Source organism: Choristoneura fumiferana, chromosome 30 (assembly GCF_025370935.1).
Source record: "Choristoneura fumiferana chromosome 30, NRCan_CFum_1, whole genome shotgun sequence".
Lineage (NCBI taxonomy): Eukaryota > Metazoa > Arthropoda > Insecta > Lepidoptera > Tortricidae > Choristoneura > Choristoneura fumiferana.
The window spans coordinates 1,227,627-1,254,481 of NC_133501.1; the positions used below are offsets into that span (position 1 = coordinate 1,227,627).

The following is a 26,855-nucleotide window of genomic DNA, read 5'->3' on the forward strand; positions in this document are numbered from 1 at the left end:
TAAATCCGGCCCTGATAGGATAGATAGTGAGGATAGGCTAGAAAAACATACACAGGAAGTTGATAAAATAACTGTTTTATTAATTAAAACTAAACACACTCCATACTTAAAAGAAAAGCTTCCTTAAAGCTAATTCGCTATATTACACTAGAGCACGATCTCCTCGTCTAAAGGAACACTTGTCTATTGGTCCGCCAGGCCACGTTTCACGACCAGCCCATCCATGTCATGTTCCGGTTTAGTTCCGGGGAAATCGTTCCGATTTGGTAGCTACCTACATAATGCGAAAATCGTTCCGATTTGGTAGCTAGTTACAAGATGCGAAAATCGTTCCGATTTGGTAGCTAGTTACAAGATGCGAAAATCGTTCCGATTTGGTAGCTAGTTACAAGATGCGAAAATCGTTCCGATTTGGTAGGTAGCTACAAGATGTGAAAATCATTCCGATTCGGTAGCTAGCTACAGGATGGGGTAATCGTGCCGATTTGATAGCTAGCTATAGGTAGATTCATTCACGATGACGCGTGCCGTAGTTCTTATTACAATGTCATTAATGGTTAATTTTGACAAAATCACGCGTCTTCGTGGATGGCACTAGGTATACAAGATTTGAAAATCGTTCCCATTTCGTAGCTACCTACAAGATGCGAAAATCGTTCCGACTTGGTAGCTACAAGATGTGAAAATCGTTCGCATTTGGTAGCTAGCTACTAGATTTGAAAATAGTTCTGATTTGGTAGCTAGCTACAAGATGCGAAAATCGTTGCGATTTGGTAGCTAGCTACAAGATGTGAAAATCGTTCCGAATCGGTAGCTAGCTACAAGATGCGAAAATCGTTCCGATTTGGTAGCTAGCTACAAGATGTGATAATCGTTCTGATATGGTAGCTAGCTACAAGATGTGAAAACCGTTCCCATTTCGTAGCTACCTACAAGATGCGAAAATCGTTCTGATTCGGTAGCCAGCTACAAGATGTGAAAATCGTGCCGATTTGATAGCTAGCTATCGGTAGATTCATTCACGATGACGCGTGCCGTAGTTCTTATTACAATGTCATTAATGGCTAATTTTGACAAAATCACGCGTCTTCGTGGCTGGCACTAGGTACGAGTATACATGCGAAAATTGTTCCGATTTGGTAGCGAGCGATTTGAAATTGCGAGTAGGTATTTTGTCTGTGTTATTTTAATCTACTGTCCTTTTGGTCCACTAGTGCCTGTTTTTTTTTATATGGGGGGCGGGGGGGGGGCGTGCGCGCCGTGTTTGTTCCGCTCGTGGCTACGCAGAGCGCTCTCGTAGCTGAATCCGATGCCGCACGCGCACTTGTACGGACGCTGCCCGGTGTGGGTGTTCATGTGATCCAACAGCGTGCGCCTTTTCTGGAAATAAATATTAAATTTACATGGGGTCTGTTAAGTAGCAGAACGCACCCTAAGTGCGTTCCTTTAGGATCACCTTATCTGTGGTCCGCGCGCTCTATAACTGCAAAATACTGTTTTACTCATACGCCAAGACCGGACCTCAAGACAGTCGTAACTAACAGGGTCGTGGCCTTTCATAGTTTCCATAGAGATAATTATTTTCCATAGAGGGTGGAGGTGTACCAAGTCCGGACAAGAAAGATGGAAGTTCTATGTAATCGGGGTTGAAAAACTTCGGTAGCGTGATTTATGTAGCATTTTCTCTATTTGATTACTAGATGGTCAATTTAATTGTAAGTGTACCCTTCCCTTTTTTTTCAGAATTAGGTAAGTAATTCTGCGTTCTTATCTCAGAAGCACGAGCATGAGACACATGTCAATTTGTGTATGGGAAATCTGTCATTTGATTGCAATCGCGAGCGTCAGAAACGTTAGGAAATACGGCCTCAGATCTCAATTGGAATACGACGGAAACCGATGTATCAATCAATTATTCCAGTGGTATTGTAGGGGTATGGCACGCAGCACGGAATGCTGAGGACCTGGTTTCGATTCCCAGCGCTGGTCTCTTTTACTGGTTTTTCTGTGCATCCATGTCTCAGTTTGTATTTTCGATATCAATGATTGTATTAATTGAGTGAAATTTTCATATAAGTAGGAACATATGGAACTTTATTATTTAGTGAGTTATTTATTCTGTCCCGTGAATCAGGAGACATAGTGAATACACTTAGTTTACACAGAGAGCCCAATAAATATATACGAACTTTTCCGATAAAATACACTCTAAAACTATTATGTACTGCATCAGTATTCACTTATAGTCTGTTAGCCAAGGGACTTTGTTCTGCAAGGCGCAGGCATAAGCTGAGTCGCTTTCCCTTTTGATAGTTTGATTGTACTTATTATTTGTTATGTGCCTATCTATAAATTGTAAGCAAACTATTGAATAAATATCTTTTATTATTATTCTTATAAATACCACGCACAGGACTTATCACGCTAGCACACACGAGTAATATTTACCTCGACGTTTCGGCAACATTACAGTGGCCGTGGTCACGAGTAGATTGAAGTGTGGGGTGACAAATAAAAATGACCAAGTGCGGGTAGTTTGTGATACGAGTGCCGGTAGGTAGGTACTATTTGTGATTAAGTGCGAGTAGTTCTGAGGACTCGCGCTGCTAGGCAGACTTGACACTCCACACTTCGGTCTACTCGTGACCACGGCCACTGTAATGTTGCCGAAACGTCGAGGTAAATATTACTCGTGTGTGTTAGCGTGATAAGTCCTGGGCATGGTATTTTGACTATGAGTGAAAATCGCGAAAGTTTAAGGGGCTGTTTCACCATCCATTGATTAGTGTCAAATGACGGTTAAATGTGATGCCGTCTCTATTTGTTTTGTTCGAATAGACGGAGACGGCATCACATTTAACCGTCATTTAACACTAATCAATGGATGGTGAAACAGCCTCTAAGACGCATTATTCACTTACCGTCCGGACCCACCGCCGACGATGTTAGTAGCAGTCGCACATTTTCACATTGCCGGGAGACAGCTGCCAAACAGAATAGAATCACTAAAGTGCAAAACACACACAGGACGGCAACGGGTCGGGTCGGACGTGCAAGGGGCTATTACATGGCTGTATACCGGTTGAGCCTTTTAACAGGAGCAAATAATTAAAACATAGATCGTACACGTCAAACTGAACGACATAAAAAATAATTGAGTTTTTAAATTTCCCTTTTTCATACAAAATAAATAGTATCGAAAATACAAACTGAGACATGGATGACAGAAAAACCAGAAAGAGACCAGCACTGGGAATCGAACCCAGGTCCTCAGTAATGCTGCGTGCTATAACCCCTACACCACTGCTGGACAGAAAGTCAAGATTTTTTTTTATATCTCAGGTTAAAATTGGTTTTTTGGAATCTTTTTGTATTTTTTATATCATTTCCAAATTTTTTGTTACTTTTACGGTCATCCCGTAAAACCTATATCGAAAATACAAACTGAAATATAGATGCACAGAAAAACCAGAAAAATAAGACCAGCGCTGGTCTTATTTTTCTGGTTTTTCTGTGCATCTATATTTCAGTTTGTATTTTCGATATCTCAGGTTGCTTATTTCTACTATGCTACTTAAGCAGCAGCATTATCGACACCTGTTTCGTCCTGAGGCAAATTTCGTCGCGGCGATCCGAACCAATATTTTGCCACTTTTTTGGGTTCTCTATCGTTTGCCCGAATGTATCGTTTTCTAGAATTTTCATTTGCCATAAAGTAATTTATTTCTGAAATAGTAATTTATTCAGAGTTGATATTAAACTAACCTAACCTAACTACTGCATTATATATGATGACATTTAAAAAAATCCTGATAACAGCACTGTTCTATATATTTTATGGCAAACGTTGGTATGGCAAGTGAAATTCGGGCAAATGAAATTCGGGCAAGTGAAGGTAAACGCTTTTTTTGCCGTGCTCAAAGGAGTCTCAGTCCGAACCGTGCATTTGATGGGCGTGTGTAGCTCGCACGATGCGGATCAAGATCATACCTGTCGCCTCGGCTTGAAACACAACACACAACGTGCCTCGAGCACATGCCTCAGAGCGACCAGCCTCAAGCTGAGGCTGTTTGCTTCAAGTCGAGGCAGCTAGGCTGCAGCAGGTGGTAGGACCTTGTGCAAGGCCCACCCGGATTGCTACCACCATCTTGCTCGCTAATCCTGCCGTGAAGCAGCAGTGCTTGCACTGTTGTGTTTCGGCGTGGAGAGTAAGACAGCCGGTGAAATTACTGGCACTTGAGGTATCCCATCTTAGGCCTCTAGGTTGGCAACGCGTCTGCAATACCCCTGGTGTTGCAGATGTTTATGGGCGGTGGTGATCTCTTACCATCAGGCGACCCACTTGCTCGTTTGCAAGTTTGTTAGTTGAATAAAAAATAAAAAATAAATTAATCTATTTACTGAACATATTAATTATTTTGCAATAGGTTCTAGGTCTTCACATCACTAAATGTCTGTGGTCGGGTTAATGGCGTCTCTGTTTACACTTTTCATAAATTGAATTGAAATACAATATACACGATATTTAGATTTATTTCAAACTATACTGACAGTGGGACCGGAGGAAAGCTACTGAATCTCCGGAGTGCATAACCGTCGTAAGTATCACGTAACGCAAGCTATGCATTCCTGTGTGCCTGCTTCTATTCCTTGCATGTCACCGTGCGCGTGCGCTCACCTCATAGGTCTTCCCGCAGACGTCGCAGACCTTATTCTTGCGCACGAGCCGGCTGCCGTGCGCGCGCCGCTCGTGCTTCTTGCGGGACAGCATCGTGAAGAAGCCCTGCCAACAAGAAAGTTATGCATTACTGCGGCTTTGCACGCGTCAATCATTAAATCCAGTAGATGAATGGAAATTACGGGATTTTACAAAATTCCCTCATAGATCCACCCTTGCCCATTTATCAGTCTGTCAGTAATCAAAGTCAAACACCCCGCCCCCCTCCCTCCTGGATCCCCCCCTTGCCTCTTCGTCCGTCTGTCTGTCAGTGCACGCACCTTCCCGCAGTGGTCGCACAGGTACTTCCTCTCTCGCTCGTGCACGGCGTCCCTATGGTTCTGGAGTGAGGCGGCGTCCAGGAAGCCCCGCCCGCATTCCGAGCAGTGGAACCTGCGCAAAACAAATAAATGAAAATGAAAATGAAAATAATTTATTGCATAAAAAAACTTATAAACAAGAGCTACGGCTCTGGATCCTGAGCTAGGAGTCCCTGTGTTACAGGATCCAGGTAGGAAATAAGACCGGTTAATATATACTACTACTACGCATTACTTCCTGCTACTGCTTATATACTATAACCTAACTAGGATTATTATAATATTAGGTACATTTGCTATTTAAATGTGGTTTTATAATGACTTCCTATATATAAATATGTGTGTGTGTGTGTGTGTGTGTGTGTGTGTGTGTGTGTGTGTGTGTGTGTGTGTGTGTGTGTGTGTGTGTGTAAATATTAATAAATATTTGGTGTAATAAGTTGCTTGTATCGGATAAAAGTCTGTGGAACTTGTATTATTGTACTACAGTTAGAAGCGTTTCGGTCTCATGATAGTCGTGCTGCATGAGCCACTGCGTTAAAAGTTGTTTGTCGGGAGATATTTTCGCATGGTAGGTTTTACAGAAAGTTTTCATGATGAGTGGTGAGATAAAAGGATGAAAACGCCTAGCAAATTTAGTGTTACACTTAGGGATTCTCCAACGTATTCGTCGTCTTGTGTCATCGTCAAAGTTTTGTCGTGCTTTTTGCAGTACTCCAGCAAAATCTTCCTAATAAATAACTGGCGAACCGTTAGCACATTTGCGGTTTCGTATAAAGCTTTGGTACTGTACCGAATAGGTTTTCGGAAAGCAACTTTCAGAAGGGATCTTTGAGCTCTCTCCAAGCTGATGAGGTGGCTCCTGGCTGCTCCGCCCCAGACCGAATTGCAATACCCCAAAACTGATTCACAGAGCGCGAAGTACACTTGCCTCAACAGCTCAGAGTAGGCGACTTCCCTTAGAGAGCGAAAAACAAACATCAGCTTACGAACACGGGACTTGAGAGATTCAATGTGCTGTCGCCAGCTAAGGTGGACATCAAGTATGACGCCTAGATATTTAATTTCGTTACTGCGTTCGAGGACGTCTTTACAGCTTGCACTGGGGTCCAGAGAATGGTCGCTCCCAGAGCCAATTCCAATACAAAAGTCGCTGTCAGGCTGACCCTTTGTGTTAATGGAAAAGCACAAATATTTAGTTTTGGTCACATTTAAAGTTAATAAGTTTTTGTCAAGCCAATCAACTACCCTCCCAATATTTATTTCAGCGAGTCTCTGCACTTCACTCCAATCCCTTCCCCGTACCAAAATTGCTGTGTCATCCGCGAAAGATATAGTTGTAGCATGGCACAGGTCGAGATTGCAAAGCCCGTCTATGTAAACTAAAAAAAGGGTTGGTCCTAATACGCTTCCCTGTGGCACTCCGAAATCTACGTTGAAAATCTCGCTAAACTGATCACCCACTCGAACTCTCTGTCTACGTCCCTGGAGATAGGTTTTGAACCAGTTCAGTACACCCCCTCTTATTCCGAGTAGCTCGAGTTTTTTCAGCAGTAGGGGAATGGAAACGGTGTCAAATGCCTTGGCAAGGTCTAAAAATATGCCAACGCATCTCTCGCCACTATCAACGCATTCGACTATTCCGTTGACAAGCAAATTGACCGCTTGTTCCGTGGACCTTTTCTGTCTGAATCCAAACTGGTTGGGAGACAAAAAGTTGCCACTCTCGAGGTAACGCAATAGCTGGGCATTAACGATCTTCTCGATCAGTTTACCAATGACGCTAAGCAGTGAAATTGGCCTGTAGTTAGTAACTTCCTCTTTCTTCCCTGCCTTGTAGATTGGCGTTACTGAAGCGACTTTAAAGGCATCAGGGAATATTCCAGACATCATGCTCAGGTTACAGAGGTATGTGATGGGTTCAACCACGCTATGTACAGAAGCTTTCAGAACATCTGCTGTTATGCCGTCCATACCAGGGGCACCGCCTGTCTTTAACTGCCTGATTAACGTGGCCATCTCGTGTACGTCTGTGGGTCCCAGGAAGAGTGATCTAAGTGGGGGAACTGTAAGGCGGTCGTGGTAATAGTTGGCGAGTGCTTCTTCACTTAATCCCTTTTTTGCAAGAGTCTTTTCAGCGAGATTTTTACCTACTGAAGTAAAAAAGGCATTTGCGATATTAAGGGATTTTGTGGGGTCCTCAGCGAGTTCGAGGAGTTCCGTTGGTTGCCGATTTGTAGTAGAAATGTTACATATGGCTTTCACTGTCTTCCAAGTTTTCTTTGCGTCCGGGCGCGCCGTCAATAATTCATGCTGAAAATGTTTAGCTTTTACAGCCTTAAGCAAATCCGCACAAGTGTTTCTGTATACCCTGTATTGCTGCTGGATTACCAAGTCATGCGGGTATTTACTTGCCTGTAGGTGCAATTTACTTCTTTTGCGGATACATTTCAAAAGCCCGGGTGTTATCCACTGCTTGAGACTTGTCTTCGAGTTTGGTGTACATGTTGGCTTTTTGAATTTGTTGATCAGGTCTGTTAGAGAGGTGCAGAAGAAGTCACATGCCTCATTTACGTCACTCATAGTGTACAATCTGGACCAGTCGGTTTTTTCAATTTCTACATTTACAGCGTTAAGATCAATTTTATAACTGGCTTTGGCTTTTTCCTTTTTAGGCGAGTAGTCCAAAGTCACTAGTACAAGAGCATGGTCTGTGATATCTTCGTGACATACAGTAACAGCCGTTTTCAATTTGGATCTAATCATGGCGTGGTCCAGACAGTTGTCACCACGCGTGGGCAGTGTATTCCCGGCATAGAATCCATGCTCCGAACAGACGTCCAAGTAACCATCAGCACCCGAACCACACGAGTTCGGTATGATATTTATATTTAGGTCTCCCGTTATGATCATATTCGTGTTCCTTCCACATTGCGACAGGAAATTGCTCAAGGAGTCTGTAAAAATTGTGAGATTCTGGTAACTGGGAGATCTATAGATTCCCAAGATACTAAGACAATTATCTATCGTTAAAACTAAGGCGTTGCACTCCCTTATGCCAGCTTTAGAAACTCTTAGTTTAAAATGTCTTTTCCCAAAAATAAGCACTCCGTCATTCTGGAAGCGACAGTTATCCGACGCGAAACACTCGTACCCTTCAATAGACGGTAGCTGAGGGCAAGTTGGTAGCCAGCATTCCGTTAGAACTATAACGTCGGGAACCATATTGGCCCTTTTCAAAACACATTTGAAATAATCCAAGTTGCACCTGTGACTGCGAATATTCTGTGACAGAATAGTAAAAGGCTTTTTAAATAAGGAAAGTGTAGTCGTGCAGTCCTCTAGTCGGCAAACCTGTTCGTTATCGCATAGCTGCGCCTCATCGATGTCGTCCGCTACTGTGTTCAGGCCGCCCTCATACAAAAAAGTCCATTTTTGTCACTAAAAATTATCTCGTATTTAATTGTGGGCTCCCGACCTTTGTATAATATACAGTAGCTAGGTAAAATTAAATTACAAACGGTAATGCTCCGATATTTAATTGTGTAATAAATAAAACGAGATAAATAATAATACATGGTGAGTAATACATTTTTTAATATAATAAAGAAGCTCCAATAAACACACTGACTGGCAAATCTTTTAAGTGCAAATTCATCGTAAGAACAAATAAATAATATGCTAAATATTATTGTGTAACTTGACTTATTATAAAACCCAGCAGCAGTTTTTGTTTTAAATAGCCACAAATTCGGTAAGTAACATACGTAATACATCCAGCATTGCTAAGCATATTACTGTTATTCGACAGTTGAGTAGAAGTGTGAAGTGTTACTGTTGTATAATATGTAAAAGTTTGTCTAATACTTAAAAATAAAAAGCATGCGGTGGGCCCTAAAACTAGTTTTGTACAAGATCGAGATGTAGTATTATTATTTGGTCTCAAACAAAGATAGGTAATTCTACATGTGAACAAATAACAAAAACGTCGAGTTAACGTGATAATATGATTATGACATTGGTAACAAAATAATACAAACATCCGCGCTAGAATTACATACTTAAGTAAGACAGGTATGATATTATGTGCCTTAGATACTACATAGGTAGGTATATGTAAACATTCGTTTTTGTGCAGCGTTATATATCTAGTAAGAGCGAAAGTGAATAGTGAACGAACAAATGCAATCCTATCGTTTAAATAAAAAGAGTCCATTGGTGCTACTTAAGATTTTTTAGGGTTTCCATATCTTTAACCAAAACATGTTTTGCCTTTTCTTCTTTTCGCAGAAACACACGTCCATGTTTCACCCAAACGATGTTGTATCCAATTTCTTTAGCTCGCAGCCTGGCCGCTGCATGTAGGGCTTTAATTTCTTTGGTGAGGTGTTCCACTACGTATATCGGTAACTTGCTGTCAGCATCAGCAGCAAAACCGAGGTGACCTGTGTTTAATTTTTCCGTGGCGTGGTCTTTATTGTATTTACGGCTTGCCGTGATAAAACTGTCGCGAAGGCGAGGAGAAGAAAATTTTACTAAAATCGATCGAGGTCTCGGCTTGCTCGGGTCCAGCTTAGCGAGACGAGTACACTGCGCGATGTCTCCCTCTTGCACCTGGTGGGCTATGACCATGCCAAGCCGTTGCACGAGTTCCATCAGGTTTTCGCCCACTTTTTCGGGTACGCACTGCAGCTCCGCATTACTGGCACGTGACATTTGCTCTAGCTGGTTGAGGCGGTTGGTTAGCTCCTCCACAGACACTTTAAGTTGTGTATTCTCGGCCCTAAGGGTATGTAGTTGGGGTTTGATGCTCTGAACATCGTTCTTGAAGTCCTCGTACTGATCGCTAATAAAAGTCAGGGATGACTCAATGTCAGCGACTTTTTGGTTGAGTTCTTGAAACTGCGCCGCAATGCAGCTCCTGATAGAACTTGTAATAGTATCACTGAGGGCATTACGTATTTCACTACGAACAATGTCCGTCAAATCATCCCGCGACAGGCACAGTCCACAGTTTTCGCTCAGATTCGGCTTTCGCCGACTTAAGCTGTCAACAGGGCTAGGGATATTACGGATTGGTGTGTTAGCATTGTCACCTTTAGGTGTTTTATTACAGCAAGCTGGGCATACCCAAGCTGCCGTGCGTGACCTGCTCATATCTTCCAAGCAAGTACCGACACATAGGTCATGGTAAGAATTTTTACATTTTTTACATTTAAGCGCTTCATCTGGTTTCACATGCTTCGAACAAATTCCACAGGTCGCAGACATTATTGCGTATTTGTTATTTATTTTTATATTTTCCTTTTAGGCGTGGAATGTAGGTAGCCGGCGAACAAATAAATCCAACGGTTTGGTGTGATATTGCCTGCAAAACCAATCGTGCGAGACACCGGCCGCGCGGGTTTAAGTCCATAAGGCAGAGGTCTTAGTCACTGGACGATCCAATGCACTCGACCAGCGGCGATAGACACTAGGGATATGCACAAACTCGGTTAAACGGAGGTCTTAATGCACTGGACTTATTCAAGTAGCGACCGCGGACACAACTGCTATCACCGGCGATCGGGTAAAAACTCCTCAAAATAAATAAAAAACATGGGACAATTAACACCTAATGATCTAGCCCCATTGTGCCCATACTAAGCAAAGCTTGTATCATGTAGCTTGAGTTTGATCCCCGGCCGGGGCATAGGTATATATTTTTATGAATATGGATGTTTGTTATCGGGTCTTGGACGTTTAACTTGGCTTAACACGCTCCCGCGTGTCTAGATGTATTTAAGTATGCATTTATCTATATATTTATCCGTTGCCTAGTATCCATAATCACCCATAATACAAGATTTGCCTGTTTGGGACTAAGGACGTCTTGTAGGCTTTTTTAAATCTCGATTTAAGGCTGCTGTAAACTGTCAGTTTACAGTTCTTGTACGGATCTGACAGGACTTAAGACCACTTAAACCTAGATTAAAAAGCCTGCAAGTGGACGTAAGTCAATGAGGGCTAAAAGACAGGCGAAATATCGATAGATGGCGCTAGTACGGTGAGGTTTTTTTTGCGTTAAGGTGCCCCCACATGCAGTCGCTCGTTGCTCGATTGCAGCGATAAATCTGGTCACGTGACCCCATTTTGAAGGTGATTTTGAATTTCCCGCGACTCAAAAAGTAGCGTCAAGTCGCCGCGTCGAGCAGCAGCGACAAGATGGCTTCTTGCAGGAATGATCTTGGCCTTGGAAGCTGATCTCCTCATTTATTAGCAGTCGTGGCAGTGGTACAAAACGTAATTGGAAAAATGAAATAAGTGTTTTTCCCGAAATTTAAGATGTTTTTTTTATTCCAGCGATAAAGCTCAACATTTTCAGCTTTATCCCTATATGTCACGTGACCAGATTTGACACCGGAAACAAGCGTCGAGCTCATTTTCTCATATAGTTATTAGCCAATAGCAAGCAAGACCGTAACGTCAAAAAAACCTCACGATACTAACGCCATCTATCGATATTTCGCCTGTCTTTTAGCCCTCATTGGTGTGAACAGTCCCATGATATATATTTATTTTAGTTCTCAGTAAACCATCGTTCATCTTATTATCTTACTTCATCGCCTCGTGGGTCGCGTGTCGGACGGTGTTCTTGAAGTGAGCGCGGTATCTGTACTTGTTCTTGTATTCCACGTTGCATTCCACACAGTATGTCTGGTCTCCCACCTGGAAGACAACATCGGAGTTACCTCATCAATTGATCTATCGATCGAAAGAAGGATTATCGGTCAATGTTGACCGATCGTGTTTATTACAAAAAAAGGTATTGCCACATCAATCAACTGTCGATCGTTGGTAGAATACATGCAGTGGCGTAGCTACCAGAGGGCTAGACGGGGAGGTGCCCCGGGGCCCCCAAGCTTAGGGGGCCCCTCGGACTCAGGAAAATTGGAGAACTTCAAACTCGGAACACGATAAACACGGAACAAGCGATTTTAAATAGTTTAGTTGGGGCCCTAGTTTATTTTTTGCCCCAGGGCCTTTGGTTACTTAGCTACGCCGCTGGATACATGACATATTTTTATTTTATTTAAAGAAATATACATACTGTAATATAATATACTGTAACTAGAACACTTTAGAAAAAACAAAAAAAAACGGGTTAACTATCTCCAAGCTTTTAATTTCACGAAAATTAAAATAACTGAGAAGGTTTTAACTAAAATTAAATACCTACTCATGCATGGGGTCAGGGAGCTAGCAATTTTTAGATATTTCCATGGAACAGGGAGCTAGCAATTTTTTTAATATTTCCATGGAACAAAGAGTCTGCATTTTTTTTCCATGGAACAGGGAGCTCTCTTTTTTAAATATTTCCATGGGATAGGGAGCTGGCAATTATTTGACATTGCCATGGGACAAGGAGCTAGCAATTTTTTTATATTTCATGGGAGCGATAACGCGTGCAAACACAGGTCATAAATTATAAAGCGGCAATTACACTGAGTCGTTCGCCGCATGCTGCATGCAACCGCAAAAGTGTAAAGAACACGGTAGTCGGCCCCATTCGGCGAGCGACAGCTGCCACCGCCTTAATATGGCCGCCGCAGTAGACTGACAGACTAATGTAAAGACGACGGTCGTTCGCTGAAGTAGTTTGAAACAAATTCTGCGACCGCATTAGGTGAACGACGCAGTGTAATGAGGGCTATCGCAATGAATTCGCCGCTAGAGGCGCTAGTGTAGCGTGAGGTCTCCGAAATGTCAAATCTCATAGTTTTTGGGTGAGCTACGCGGGTTTATTTATAATAAGGTTTTTTTTGTGAATATTTTGCATAACCTGAAATTAATTATGGCAATTATGCGTTACGGGGCAATAAATGTCTGTGTTTTGAGACAGTTTTGTCTTTCGGAAACTTTTGTCCTCCCTTTTTTTCCGAACAAAACGGACTAAGCAACACTGTGGTTGCTGGATATTATTATGGTACGGTTTTAAGGTGTTTTAAATATGATTTCAATCTAAACTTCGTTTTAACGCCCGTAATAACAGACTCTGAAAGCCACACTTAAAAACCTCACGCAACAGTGCGCCATCTAGTGAGACAAAAAAACGATAGCCCTCATTGCCGCTTAAAGCATAATCACGTTTCTGCAGTTCTTGATGTGGTCCTGCAAGCCACTGTTTCCCTTGCACTGCAGCCCGCACGAGTCGCACTCCAGCAACGGCAGATTTTTATGCATCCGCCTGGAACAAACAACAGCATCGTCATCATCTCGAAAATACAAACTGAAATATACAAGAAAAACCAGAAAGATAAGACCAGCGCTGGGAATCGAACCCAGGTCCTCGGCATTCCGTGCCACGTGCTATACCACAACACCACCACTGGACAGTGATACAGACACGAATTTCTCCTATGCACCACATATCTCAGCTTGTTTGTTTTCTTATTTAGTCAGACACTAGATACATCTATGATGTAGCCCTCATCGAGAAACTTTCAGCACCCCATTGGAACTAACCGTTATTAAGCAATCAAATTAAGATTGTTTTTTTGGAATCTTTTTGTATTTTTTATTTCAATTCCAAATTTTTTGCTATTTTTTGTTGCAATGAAATTTGGCACACAGGTAATGTATACCCTGGATTAACATATAGGCTACTTTTATCCCGAAATAATGTATGGTTCCCGTGGGATCAAAAAGTTTTAAACTACATACTAATTCTGCGCGAGCGAAGCCGCGGGCAAAAGCAATCAAAAAAATATGAATATTTAAGTACAATACAATACAATACAATACAAAGACTCTTTATTGTACACCAGGCATAGTAAGCGATACAGACAACAAATTATTAAAATTACAGGTGAGCATAGGCGGCCTTATCGCTTAAGAGCGATCTCTTCCAAGCAACCTTGTTAAGTACTAAGTACCTTTACATTTTAAGTAGTTTTTTTTAAGTACTTTCTTGTATGGAGTAACAGAGCCCTAAATACATAGTAGGTATACCTACCGCCGCCTAACTTTGCCAAAAAGTTCATTGCCCCGACTAGTACCACAAAAACTATAAAGGTACAATTCCAATAATTGAATAGGCACTATACCGTTAAGCGATTCGACCACAATCCGGGAGTAACGTAAAGACGTCGCATAAAAAATGTATCTCATGCGTCAAAACTTTTAGGCAGATTTTTATGGCGCGTGGTAAGCCGTGGTGGCCTAGTGGTTTAGGTAAGCCGTGGTGACCCCGGGTGGCACCTCTGAGTTTTTCGAAATTCATGTGCGGAATTACATTTAATATATACCACGAGCTTTGCGGTGAAGGAAAAACATCGTGAGGAAACCTGCACAAACCTGCGAAGCAATTTAATGGTGCGTGTGAAGTTCCCAATCCGCACTGGGCCCGCGTGGGAACTATGGCCCAAGCCCTCTTGTTCTAAGAGGAGGCCTGTGCCCAGCAGTGGGACGTATATAGGCTGGGATGGATATGGAGCGTGGTGTAGTAAAGAGTCGAGGTGGACTTACATCATGTGTTTCTTGACGAAGCTGCGCAGCAGGATGCCGCACTCCGGGCACTTCCGCGCCAGGTGGCACATCCGGTGCCGCATCAGCTTGTACGGGTCCCTGCCCACACATCATCGTCATCAGACAAATTGTTAACAAGAGGGAATATTACGCGCAGGGGGCGACACTAGCACAAACCGTAAACAAAACGCCACGACAACGACAGTTCTCTATACACAGTCACGAGCATTCAAATTTGGGACGCACTTAAGATAATATGATCATACATCACTGTCATCTTGTTGTCAGATCGTTCAAATTTATAATTGTTTTAGATTTTTTTTACCGTACACGTACTAGACACTGGCAATGTCCCAATGACATATTTTTCTAAATCTATCTATCTAAGATCGATATATGCCATGTATGACAATTCAAGGGTTTTTTTTTTACGAAATGGGTCAAATTAACGCTCGTGTCCGTACACGGTGTAACATGAGGAAACTGAATAATTGTAAAGCGTATTCCTGAGGTCGTAAGAAGCAAAAAATGTTATTTATGAACCTAGGTCGGACTATGCGTTTTTTAATACTTTTTAACATTTTGTATGGGTACGCTTTACTTAATGTCGACCGTACCCGTACAAATAGAATTTAAAATGGATGAGAAAAAAAACACCCCACTTTACGTCTATGGGAGGAACCCTAAAAAATTTTTTTGTTTACCATTTGTTAGTTAACTTATTTTCGGCCTACATATTTTCGTAAATAGTTTCAAAATTGACTATTCGTTCAAAAATACAGCTTTCTAGCATTGAAGTCCCTGAGCAAAACTCGGACGGGCAGACAGACAGACATGGCGAAACTATAAGTTCTCGTTTTACTTTCATTTTGGTCTGATCATGAACAGGCTGTTAAATTTATTCGATTTCCTCATGTTACACCGTGAAGTTTGTCGCCATGACGGATCACGACATAGCATATATTTTTTAGTAACAAAATAACATGATATTTACATCGATAGAATGCCATTGAGTGGAATAATAATATAATAATACATCGATATAAATTATAGAGCTAAATTTCCAAAAATGGAGTATATACGGACATTAAAAAGACATTTTCAAAAACATTTAAAAAACCTATTTACGATTTGTGCTGCTGCATTCTGACGGTCTTGCGATTAGTTTAGGCTGCGGCTCCACCGAAGCGGAGACGAGCGGAGCGGAGACACGTGTAGGGATCGACCAATCATATTAATTGAGTCCACATCTCGTCTCCGCCTCATTATCATCATGCCCCATCCAGACTCTCGCGAGGCGCCTCCTGGAGGCTCTCGGCACGAGTCTTGGCGAGTGGAGGCTGCAGGAGTGCTAGCCATCTACACTCTCGATTTATTCAGTTGCCCGCTACGTCTATTACAAGATGGAGACTGAAGTGACTGCGTTAGCTACTTTATGTGCCTACCAATATTATAATGTCTTGCGTTTATATCACCTAAGTAAAAAAAAAGCCAAAAAGATGGTGGATGACGTCAATACACCAGCAGTTTAATAACAAAGTGAGCGAGCGCGAGAGTGTGGTTGATTCCCTCGGCACCCCCTCGCGTCCTTAGACTCGCGCCCGGAAACCGACACAAATCGGAGGGACAGCGAGGCGAGGCAAGGAAGACGAGGCGACACGAGCGCACCGTCCTCACTCTCGTACTCGCGTCCCCTCGTGTAGCCTCGTGGAGAGTCTGGATGGGGCATCAGACGTGTAGGGATTGGTCGATCCCTGGACGACTCCTCTCTGCTCCGCTCGTCTCCGCCTCAGTGGAGCCGCAGCCTTAGTATGGCGTTGGCTCGTAAAGCCGACTCACTGGAACTCGCGGTCGCACTGGTCGCAGAGCAAGGAGGCGACGGGCACGCCGTGGCTCGCCGCGCAGTGGCGCCGCATGCCGTTCGTGCTGTCCCACTCGAACTCGCAGTAATTGCACTTCAGCAGCCTGAAACAATAGTTCATTGTGTCTTAAGGGCGGTAAATAAGGAATTACGAACGAGAGTCTATTAGGCATTAATGAAATGAGTCGATGTTCGTAATTCTAGTACCGCCCGTGCGACATCCAATGTTTTTCATCACATTTGCGAGTAAAATTGTATATTTGTAAAAGAAAAACTAAAGTTTTTTTTTCGAAAATTGCCGGTACCGCTAACTGCGCTCTTGGCAGCACCAGCTCGGAGTGAGACGTGCTCGGAAGAATGTGCAATGCCGGCTTTGGGCTGCGTCTCCACCAGAGATTTGCGAGGAATGTGTTTATCATGATCATAAATATTTATATAATATAAAACAAAGTCGTGTTATTTACACCATTTATATATGACTTAAGAACGGCTGGACCAATTTTCATGATGTTTGTGTTTTTTAATTTGTCTTCGTCAGGAATAGGATAATAAGTAATAAAAACATTGGCAAATTTTCGAAAAAATAAAATAAAACAAAAAACATTTTCCCATACAAAACGTTCATGGTTTTTCCTTCCGGCGGTCTGTCAAGACCCTTTATCTCGGGAACGGTTGGAGATATCGAGTTGAAATTAAAACCATATACATAAATCTATTGTCCCTTGAAGCTGTGAAAAAATCAAATTTCTAAGTTAACTTAAAACCGTAACCAAACTCCTCCGAAACGGCTAGACCGGTTTTTTTTTGTGTATTCAGTAGGCCAAAGAATAGGACGTAAACTATTTTTCATACTTCTACGCGGACGGAGTCGCGGGCAACAGCTAGTATATAGATAAATATAAACTTAAATACTCGTACATACAAACATCCAAGACTCAAGTACAAACATTCGTATTCATCATACAAATATTTGCCCGTCACGCACCCTTCGTAGTCAGGGTCACTAACAACTTAGCCATCCGGTTGCCTTATTATTTTTCACACCTCTCCTTCAGAAAAGTAACTTTTCCTCCCTGACGAGAGGGAGCAAAGTGCAACTTTTCTGTTCAAGGCTTTTCTAAGTGTTTTATTGCAAATGCCATTTTTTTGAAATTGATAATTGTAAAGCTATGCCGTTTTCTATGCTGGTTGTTCTTTAAATTATTATTTAGATATTAATCTAGAATTATTTTTTTCAAGTTTCTTAATGCTTGGTGTGAAAAGTTGTATGAGCCACTCGGGAGCAAAATTATTTTCATCTTGGGCGTTAACACTTGAATCCCTCATTACGCTCAGGATTCTACTTTAGAATCCCTCGCTACGCTCAGGATTCTATTGCAGAATCCTTCGCTACATTCTGGATTCAATGTACGCCCTCGCCGTAAATACACCATTTTGCTCCCTTGTGACACAAATAACTATTTATTTATTCCCTTACTTGTAATGTTTTTCCTTGTGAGCCTCCAAAGCTTCATCGTCGTGGAACCGGAGCTGGCAAATCAGGCAGGTTTTCTCGCCATAATCCTGTAGATAACATCACACTGTTAACCACAGGCGTCCTCTCACAATACGAGGACATGAGTTCGCTTCAAATATTAAAGTAGTTTATGCAACTGTTACGTAAATAATAAAGGCCCTTAAAACACGAGTGTGGTTTTACGAAACGAAGCGCAGTCGAGTTTCATAAAAGATCACATACATTATTTTATTTACACACATCACTAAATATAAATACTCTAACATGAGTTCAGATACCGATGGGTGAAAAATGACCTGCAGACCGATCAGTACAGATCGATTCACAAGTGCTGGCACGAATGGATTGAACAAAAGCAATGTCACTTAGACATTTTTGTTGGAAAAAGACAGATGCGTACCATTTTCATATTCGTGTGAAGTGTATTTAAATAGGTGACACACAGATACTTTCATTCATTTACATTCAATCCATTCGTGTCAGCTGTTGTGAATCGATCTGTAGGTACAATCAGCCAAATATGTGGTCTACCACCCTAAAGTTGATAATCGGTTGCATGTCATAAAACAATAATGCCAATAGACGTGTCTGTCAACTTGAAAGTTCGACTTTAGCGACATACTCATTTGATAGGAACTTGTTTAAAAATTGATAGACCACTTACTTATTTGGCTGATGGTATGTAAACGAGTTGTGAAAGATTTTTTTAAATATCTTTCAGATATAAGAAGAACCTGTGTTATAGTTTAACCCATATTAAGGCTACTGATTACTATTAGCATGTGGAAAAACATTGCAACTCGAAAAAAAAATTACATGGAGATAAAGTTTTCTTGCGACTCAACTTCCAAACATTTTTTTTTAATTAAAATATTTTTCCACTCGTATCGTATTAGTAATTAGTAGTCTTAGGGGCTGTTTCACCATCCATTGATTAGTGTTAACTGACGGTTAAATGTGATGCCGTCTTTATTTGTTTTGTTCGAATAGACGGAGACGGCATCACATTTAACCGTCAGTTAACACTAATCAATGGATGGTGAAACAGCCCCTTAGACTGTGTTTCCACCGAGATGTGCGGGGATGTGTTTCGAGGAATGGGTTTTTCATTAACCAATAGAAACGCTTCATTTAACTCGCCTCGCACAGCACATCTCTAGTGGAAACAGCTGAGCGGAACGAGGCGAGGTAAATGAAGCGTTCCTATTGGTTCATGAAAAACACATTCGTCACAACACATCTTCCCACATCTCTGGCCCTTTACTACGAATTGCAAAATACGAACTTCGTGTCTTGCCGTCCCGCTGACTCTTACACTATTTAATACGAGAGTGAGAGCGACGGTACGATACGAACTTCGATTATCGAATTTCGTTGTAACCGCCCTGGTTGAAACGCAGCCTTAATGTGGTTAAATTATCGTACAGGGTTGTTTAACCCTTTCACCGCCACGGTCGGCAAAACGCGACAGCTGAAAATCGTGCCAAAGGCGCTATGTTGGCATTACAGCCAACATTATTATTACAGCCAGCGTTCTTATTTTTGCAGGTGGTAGGATGTTTTTGTATTTGTGTGGTCAAGGGTCCCGGATTGCTACCACCATCTTGCTCGCTAATCCTGCCGTGAAGCAGCAGTGCTTGCACTGGTTGTGTTTCGGCGTGGAGAGTAAGACAGCCGGTGAAATTACTGGCACGTGAGGCATCCCATCTTAGGCCTATAAGTTGGCGCAACGCGTCTGCAAAACCCCTGGTGTTGCAGATGTTTATGGGCTGTGGTGATCTCTTACCATCAGGAGACCCACTTGCTCGTTTGCCTTCCAGTCGTATAAAAAAAAAAAAAATTACGTGACGCCTATGAAGCGATTTTCCCGATTTTTTGTCGGTTTTTCGATTTTTTTGTCGTATGTGGCCGACCGTGGCGTTCAAAAGGTTAATAACACCATGTATATGCGGAAAATGATGATATTACTGAGTTGACCTTTCATATGCGCAGTATAGGTTCTCTGGGTGTCAAAAGGCTCTACGCATTATTCTCAACATCGCGTCAGCGGCGAACAACCAAGTGAAGAACTCCATATTGGCCTTCCTCACTTTCCAAATAAGCATCTCTTCCTGCGACATCCCTCCACTGTAAAAGGGTTCTCGACCTCTATGGTGCTTTCTTGGGCCCTCTTGCATGTTCTTTTTTAATGCACTGCGACTTTTGTCTTGAACTTTAGGCTTAGGCTGAAGCGGGGGCAATCCTGAAAAATGTTTTTGTTAAAAAATACTTTTAAACACAAGCCTTTTTAGCGGACATATTTTTTAGGTAAACCATTATCAAAGTTTTTCCTACTTTTCGCGGAATAGTATCAGATGGCCCTGTACGCAGCTGGTCTACAGGATCAACTCGTCCTAAAATCATTAGGACGAAATTGCAACTTGGCAAAACAAAGTAACTCGTCTTTGAAGCCTCTGATACTACCCCTTATCGCTTGTGACGGAAATTAAGGGCATAAGGTTGCGAATCCAGTAGAAATGTGCGAGGTTGCATTGCGAGGAATGAGGGCTATCGTTTTTTTGTCTTACTAGATGGCGCCACTGTTGCGTGAGGTTTTTAAGTGTGGCTTTCAAAGTCCGTTGTTACGGGCGTGAAAACAAAGTTTAGATTAAAATCATATTGTATTACATCTTAAAACCGTACCATAAATATATCGAGCAACCACAGTGTTGCTTAGTCCCGTTTTGTTCGGAAAAAAGGGAGGACAAAAGTTTTCGAAAGACAAACTGTCTCAAAATAAAGACATTCATTGCCCCTTATCGCATAATTGCATAATTAATTTCAGTATGCAAAATATTCACAAAATTATTCTAATTATAAAATAAACCCGCGTAGCTTCACCCAAAACTATGACATTAGACATTTCGGAGACCTCACGCTACACTAGCGCCTCTAGCGGCGAAATTCATACGCGACCATTCATGTCTTAGGGAACCAATGTCATCTATTTTAATAAGAACAAAAAAACTGCATTAAATACTTTAAAAAAAAAAACGTTCACTCAGTTCGGGGATCGAACCCGGTCCTCGAAAAAATCCATACAATATGCTATTTCCGCTACACCACTGTGAAGGTCATAAACAATAAATGTTACTATGAAACACGATATCTAGAATTAATAAAATGCATTGTATTTCATATTCTTTAATAATGTAAGTTTTATTTTCAAAACATCAAGGTTCGATTCCCGAGCTGAGTAAGTTTTTTTTTTGAAAATGTATGGTTGCAGTTTTTCTTCTTATTAAAATCAATGAATTGGTTCCTAAGAACGGATCTTCGTGTGTATTATAGTTTCAGACTTTCCCATACTGACCAATATGTATGTAACCCTGTAACGTAAGATGATATACAAAAAGATAGAGGTTTGTTTTATTAACTTCATTACTAACCCTCTGTCTTGTTCGTGCTTATCTTGGATATTTCATTTGTTACCAAATTTTTAATAACAAAAAAATTACCTGAAAATAAATACGTAAATAATTTGAATCAACTTTTAACATCCGCCCTCCCCCGTGAACCCTCGCGATTACTGAGGCAGGCACCGTTCTGCCCGTCCCAAAAAAAAGCTTCTGGGTGAGTTTCATTCATTGAATAGCCCAAGGGCCTTTAAAAAAAAGTGTACCCTTTCTTTTTGGAAAAAATATCGTTTTCACTTGTCATGCCCGTAAAGTTCGTGTTTATGCTGGATCAGGCGACATAAAATGATTTTTTATGCTCTAGTGCATAAAATAAAATCTTCGTCTAAGACCAAAGCAATTAGGTGTAAACAGCCTCAAACAAAGAAGTTTCTACATACTTTTTTTAATAATTTTTAATTTGTATACAACTAAAAATCAATCAAATCAATCAAAATAGACCAATAAAACTAAAGAATTGTTTCCACTGTTGCCATTTAATTTCCTCGCCATCGAAGTGAAAAGCAGAATGTTAAACTCGAGCATTAAACCCATTTTCCCCTCGACGTGTCTATCCACCCTCACCGTACCGGCTCGGGTGGCTATATGAACGTGCGTCTCGGGTAAAATGGCTCGTTTTATGCTCTTGTTGTACAATCTGCTATTTTCCTACTCAGAATCAAGAGCACAATCGATTCCTATAGTTAAAAAAAAATACCCAAACAAAAATGACAGTTTTGTGACAAAATTTCACAAAACTGACTCAAGTTTGTATGAAAAAAAAAATATTAAACATTTTGAAAGAAAAAGTATTTTTTTTAAAACACCTTCAAACTAGGTACTCGTTTACCTTATAGAATTGATATCGCATTCATTACTTTTTTTATATAATCAGAGGCCGTACGCTCTTTCTAACGCTCGCGATCGCAATGGTATAAGATGGAGCACACTTGCCCAGTAAATCCCCATTCACCCTAGATTAGAGGACAGCCAGATTGTAGCGATCAGGGAACACAGACGCAGGCCGGGCATTCCGCTCCTCAGCTGTCCGGATAATAAGGACGAGAGAAAGCGATTTGTGCGAATTTTAGGGATAAAATATAAGGGTAAATGCCCCGCCTACCTATTACTTAGCTCTAGGAAGGGGTTACCCTTTCTGAGTTTCCACTACTTCTATTCTACTTATTAGGGTTAGGGTCTCCATACCCAAACTGCATAGTGCCGACAGCTTCAGGCCGCTTGTAGAAGTCTGTTGTTTTACCGAACAATGGCCCGTTTTTTTGCCGGACTTGCGGTGTTGTAAGGCTAAGTCGCCGGCGGGTGCATGTACACACATTAATTGTAAGCCATACAACACCGCAAGTCCGGCAAAAAAAAAACGGTGAAAACAACGGACGTCTAGAAGCGGCCTCAAGAGGTCGCTGTTGAACGATCTGCAGTTTCAATACATAATAGACATTCGATATACACGGACCCCTCAAGCTATTCGTTTGCAGTCGCAGTGCAGCCAAAAATGCAGTCGGCGTGCAGAAGTCTCGCCGGGGTTCTCTGCCTTTTCCGAACTCACGATTTTCTATGAAACCTATTTTCGGAACTTTCATAAAACAAACCTATCCAAACCTACTGTGTTCTATAAAAGCAGAAGAAAAATCACTGAGAAAAATTTTCGGTTTCGGAGAAAATTGAAAGTTGGGGAATAAAACAGTTGGCAAACAATAATTCTGCGAAAACGCAGATACCGTCACGCCATGGTGCCGGCAGGAAAAAGCTGCTCAACCTGCCTTATACGGATAAATCGAAATTGTTCGCTCCACCTGCTCTCCTGTTCCCCTCTCGGCACCATGCTATTCACTGGCTCCGTTAGGTACTGACTGTATAGGAGCAGTCCTGTTACAGTCGAACACAACCGTTGCACCCTAAGATGTCACAGTGATAGGCGCTTTCCATTACAAGCGACATTGGTTCAGCTCCACAGAAACTCGAAGTTCGTGTCTTGCGGTCCCTCTGACACTTCTATTAAATACGAGAGCAAGAGGGACGGTACGACACGAAATTCGAGTTTCGTAGTAGCCCTGCTGTTCCCTCGGGAAATGTGCATTTTTCCGAGATAAAAAGTATCCTATGTCACTCTCTGGTCCATAAACTATCTCTATGCCAAAAATCACGTTGATCCATCGCTCCGTTTCGACGTGAAAGAACAACGACGTGAACATACAAACACACTTTCGCATTTATAATATTATTATGGATTATGGCACTCAAAAATTATGGCATGTGATATTAGGCAAATGAGTTGCTTAACTTCAAACTCAAATAAGTCCAATTCTAAGAATTTTACGATTTTGGTATCAAAATAAAAGGCAAATAAAACAGATACTCTCCTCAGAAGGTAGAGTGGACTTATCCGAGTTTGAAGTTAAGCGACTCAAAACCATTTTGGCAAATGAAATTAGTACAAATGAAATAATGGGAAACTAAGGGATACCCATGTTTGGATGACTATAAAAACAAAAAGTACTCACTCCTTTCATCGTAATTTAAATTAACCATAGCAATATTACTAAAGGTTTTATCCCTATTTTTATCATGGGTAATTTTACTGCTACCCTGTATAGGCTTCACAATGACATTAGATACTGTCTGATAGTTGTGATCTACAGCAATTCGAACAGGCATTTCATTTTTAACGTCATTCTTGTCATCACAGATTATCTCTTCAACCACAGTTTCAACATCCTCTGCCTCATCAGCTAATATTTCATCATCAAGAGCTTCTTCATCACCCATTGCTTCTTCTTCACCCATAAGGTCATCATCAACTTTGGTTTCTTCAACACCCGAACCATCATATTCAATCTGAACTGTGTCCTTCACCAGTTGGTAATACAGAGGATCTAGAGCCTGTACGTCTTCAAAGGCCTCATCTTCAGGGTTTTCAGTGACTGTTACTATGGCAAACCTTGAGAGGCTACTTATTTGACATGGCTGAAATAAACAACATGATTATCCTATGAATATTGTAAATAAATTAACTATCACGGACATTGACACCAATTGACTAAGTCCCAAACTAAGCAAAGCTTGTGCTATCGATATTAGGCAATGGAGAAATTAGATAACTACATACTTAAAAATACATATTAAACATCCAAGACCCGAGAACAACACACACACGCACGCAAACACGCACGCACGCACGCACGCACGCACGTACGCATGCACGCACGCACGCAAACACACCCACACACACACACACACACGATAATATGTAGGTGTATTTATGTTTAGTAATTCCTGCGTATTCAGTGATAGTTACTTTGATAATGTATAAGTGTCCTAATACCAAACCGCTGATCTTCATAACACAGGTTATCCTAGCATGAAGATCAGAGGATCTTTTGTTGAAGTATTTAACAAACCTTTTCTGACTTTAATTTCATTGTTATGTATAATTCTTGCAACTAGAACTTATTATAGTTAAGATCTCAGATTTGTAAGTGCGTGCGTGGTTATTATCTAATAAATTTATTATTATTAATGAAGCTAAAAGTTTTTTTTAGTAAAAGTAGCATTTTTTCCAATCAAAATCGACACAGACACAGTGTCGTCGGAGCTCCTACTTGTTTTGGCCCTTCAGGCCACTGCAATTCACTGTTGTTGATTTGTTTTACATTCTGTTTCACTGAATTTCGGCAGCTTCAGCCGAACTTCGACATTCGGCCAAAACTCGGTTTAGATGCTGAACATTCGGCACTAGAAAAAAGAACCTACTTGAAATTAAAATCGAAAGCATTTCATTAACGGAAAAATGAAATATTCTTAGTTCCTATTATTTTAATAAACATCTTGATTACAACTCGTAAATTGAGTTAAAAAATAGTTTTTGGTTTCTCAATTTTCACAAACTAAACATTGAGAAGCATTAAGATTCTCTTTCTTTCTTTATTACTTACTCGTCCATTCAGCAAGTCTGCAATCGCGCTCTGGGCTTTGCTCACGCGCGTCCTGAAGGCAGCCAACTTTATAACCATTTGCTTGCACTCCCAGCACACCCAGTCATCCTCGTTGAACTGGAATGACATTTGAAGATAATGAATGATACATAACCATCCAAGCTAGTCCCTTATTACAATAATCCCTCATTACACCTTGGTTTGTCTCAGTGTTAGTATCCTGCTTTCAGGGTGCCCTCACAAACAAATTTTTGCATATGAAGAGTTAAACTATCACCACTGTGTGAGATTTGCCAGAAGGAAGGTAAACTAGTCCCATGCAGGTTGCATGACAAAGCAAGTACAGTCAGCAAAAAAACCTTGTTAAAATGAAATTTTGTACAGACAATTTTAGAAAATGGTATTACTGTACATGCATGAATAAATAATTTATATGCCAAGAAACTGTTTAGTGCATCGACATAAGGTACATACCTAGATGTCGATGGTTTAGTGCATCTCTATCTTAGTATCTTTGCTAATGAAGAATGACGTAGACGTATATTAACAAAGGCAGAGCAGAAGAGACGGAATTTGTGCTAAACTTCCTTTTAAAAGTTTTGAAAGTTAAGTGCGTGCACAAGTTAAAAAGTCCATAAAATAAAAAGCAAACTGCTCAATAAATACTCACTGTCAAAGCGTAGCAAAAGAAGGCGTGTTCCTTGAAGTCTTTTATCGCGCCCAATGTTCTATCTTGGCTCAAACACCCCGCACAAATCGCTCGCCGTAATGCTTGAACATTTGGATTCAACATTTTGAATTCAAAGAAAACGTGAATTTTGGTCGTAGATTACGTGGGCGACCATTAATATTTACTTGACGCCAACAAGACGCCAATGACGCTCTGCTCTATTTTCTTCAAACATGTAATGGCCGACCGACCGAGTTTTCACAACCGCACCGCACCACCGCACCCCTCAGCCCCTCCCAACAGAGCTGCAGGGTTACTACGAAACTCTAATCTCGAAGTTCGTGTCGTGCGGTCCCTCTCGCTCTCGTATTAAATGTACTAAGTGTCAGAGGGACCGTACGACTGTCTACGACACGAACTTCGAGTTTCGTAGTAGCCCTGCTGGTTCTATTGTTTGAGTGATTGATAAAAACTCTGTTTACTGTTAGTAAAATACTACAGATTTTACAGAAAAATAGAACCGTATTCATAATTTTTTTTTGACATTGTTTTGACATTTACTGAAATGTGAAAATGTCAAGTACACAAAAAAAACAACACTTTCTTCCTCTTATCTGCTCTGCTCTTGTTTATTTTTGATGATAATTCTCAAGTTGTCTTCTATTTTCCATTACAATGTGTGATGCTGGTGTAACGTTGACCCGGGAATCCATTTGTGTGACATGTTTGAGTCAAGACAGGAAGCTGTTTCCTATTAATGATTCTAAATCACATGCCTTGTTTCTAGACGTAAGTTTTTTTGGTTTTAATTTTTTTATTAAATATTGAGGCCTAATTATTGGTAACTAAAGCTGTCTGTAGATCAGAATGTTTCTTT

General features: G+C 41.1%; 1 protein-coding gene across 1 annotated transcript; it reads right to left on the reverse strand.

Annotated features, from left to right (window-relative positions):
* Nucleotides 1-59: 59 nt before the first annotated feature.
* LOC141444449 (uncharacterized) lies at nucleotides 60-26,257 on the reverse strand. Its single transcript, XM_074109996.1, has 13 exons — nucleotides 25,979-26,257; nucleotides 25,309-25,425; nucleotides 23,878-24,340; nucleotides 21,350-21,418; nucleotides 20,012-20,163; nucleotides 17,883-17,968; nucleotides 16,384-16,509; nucleotides 14,545-14,643; nucleotides 13,165-13,264; nucleotides 11,636-11,745; nucleotides 4,999-5,110; nucleotides 4,679-4,783; nucleotides 60-1,380 (listed from the first exon to the last, which is right to left on the reverse strand). Exons 1-13 carry the CDS (start codon nucleotides 26,099-26,101, stop codon nucleotides 1,228-1,230), a joined length of 1,815 nt encoding a protein of 604 aa, XP_073966097.1. The 5' UTR covers nucleotides 26,102-26,257; the 3' UTR covers nucleotides 60-1,227.
* Nucleotides 26,258-26,855: the final 598 nt, after the last annotated feature.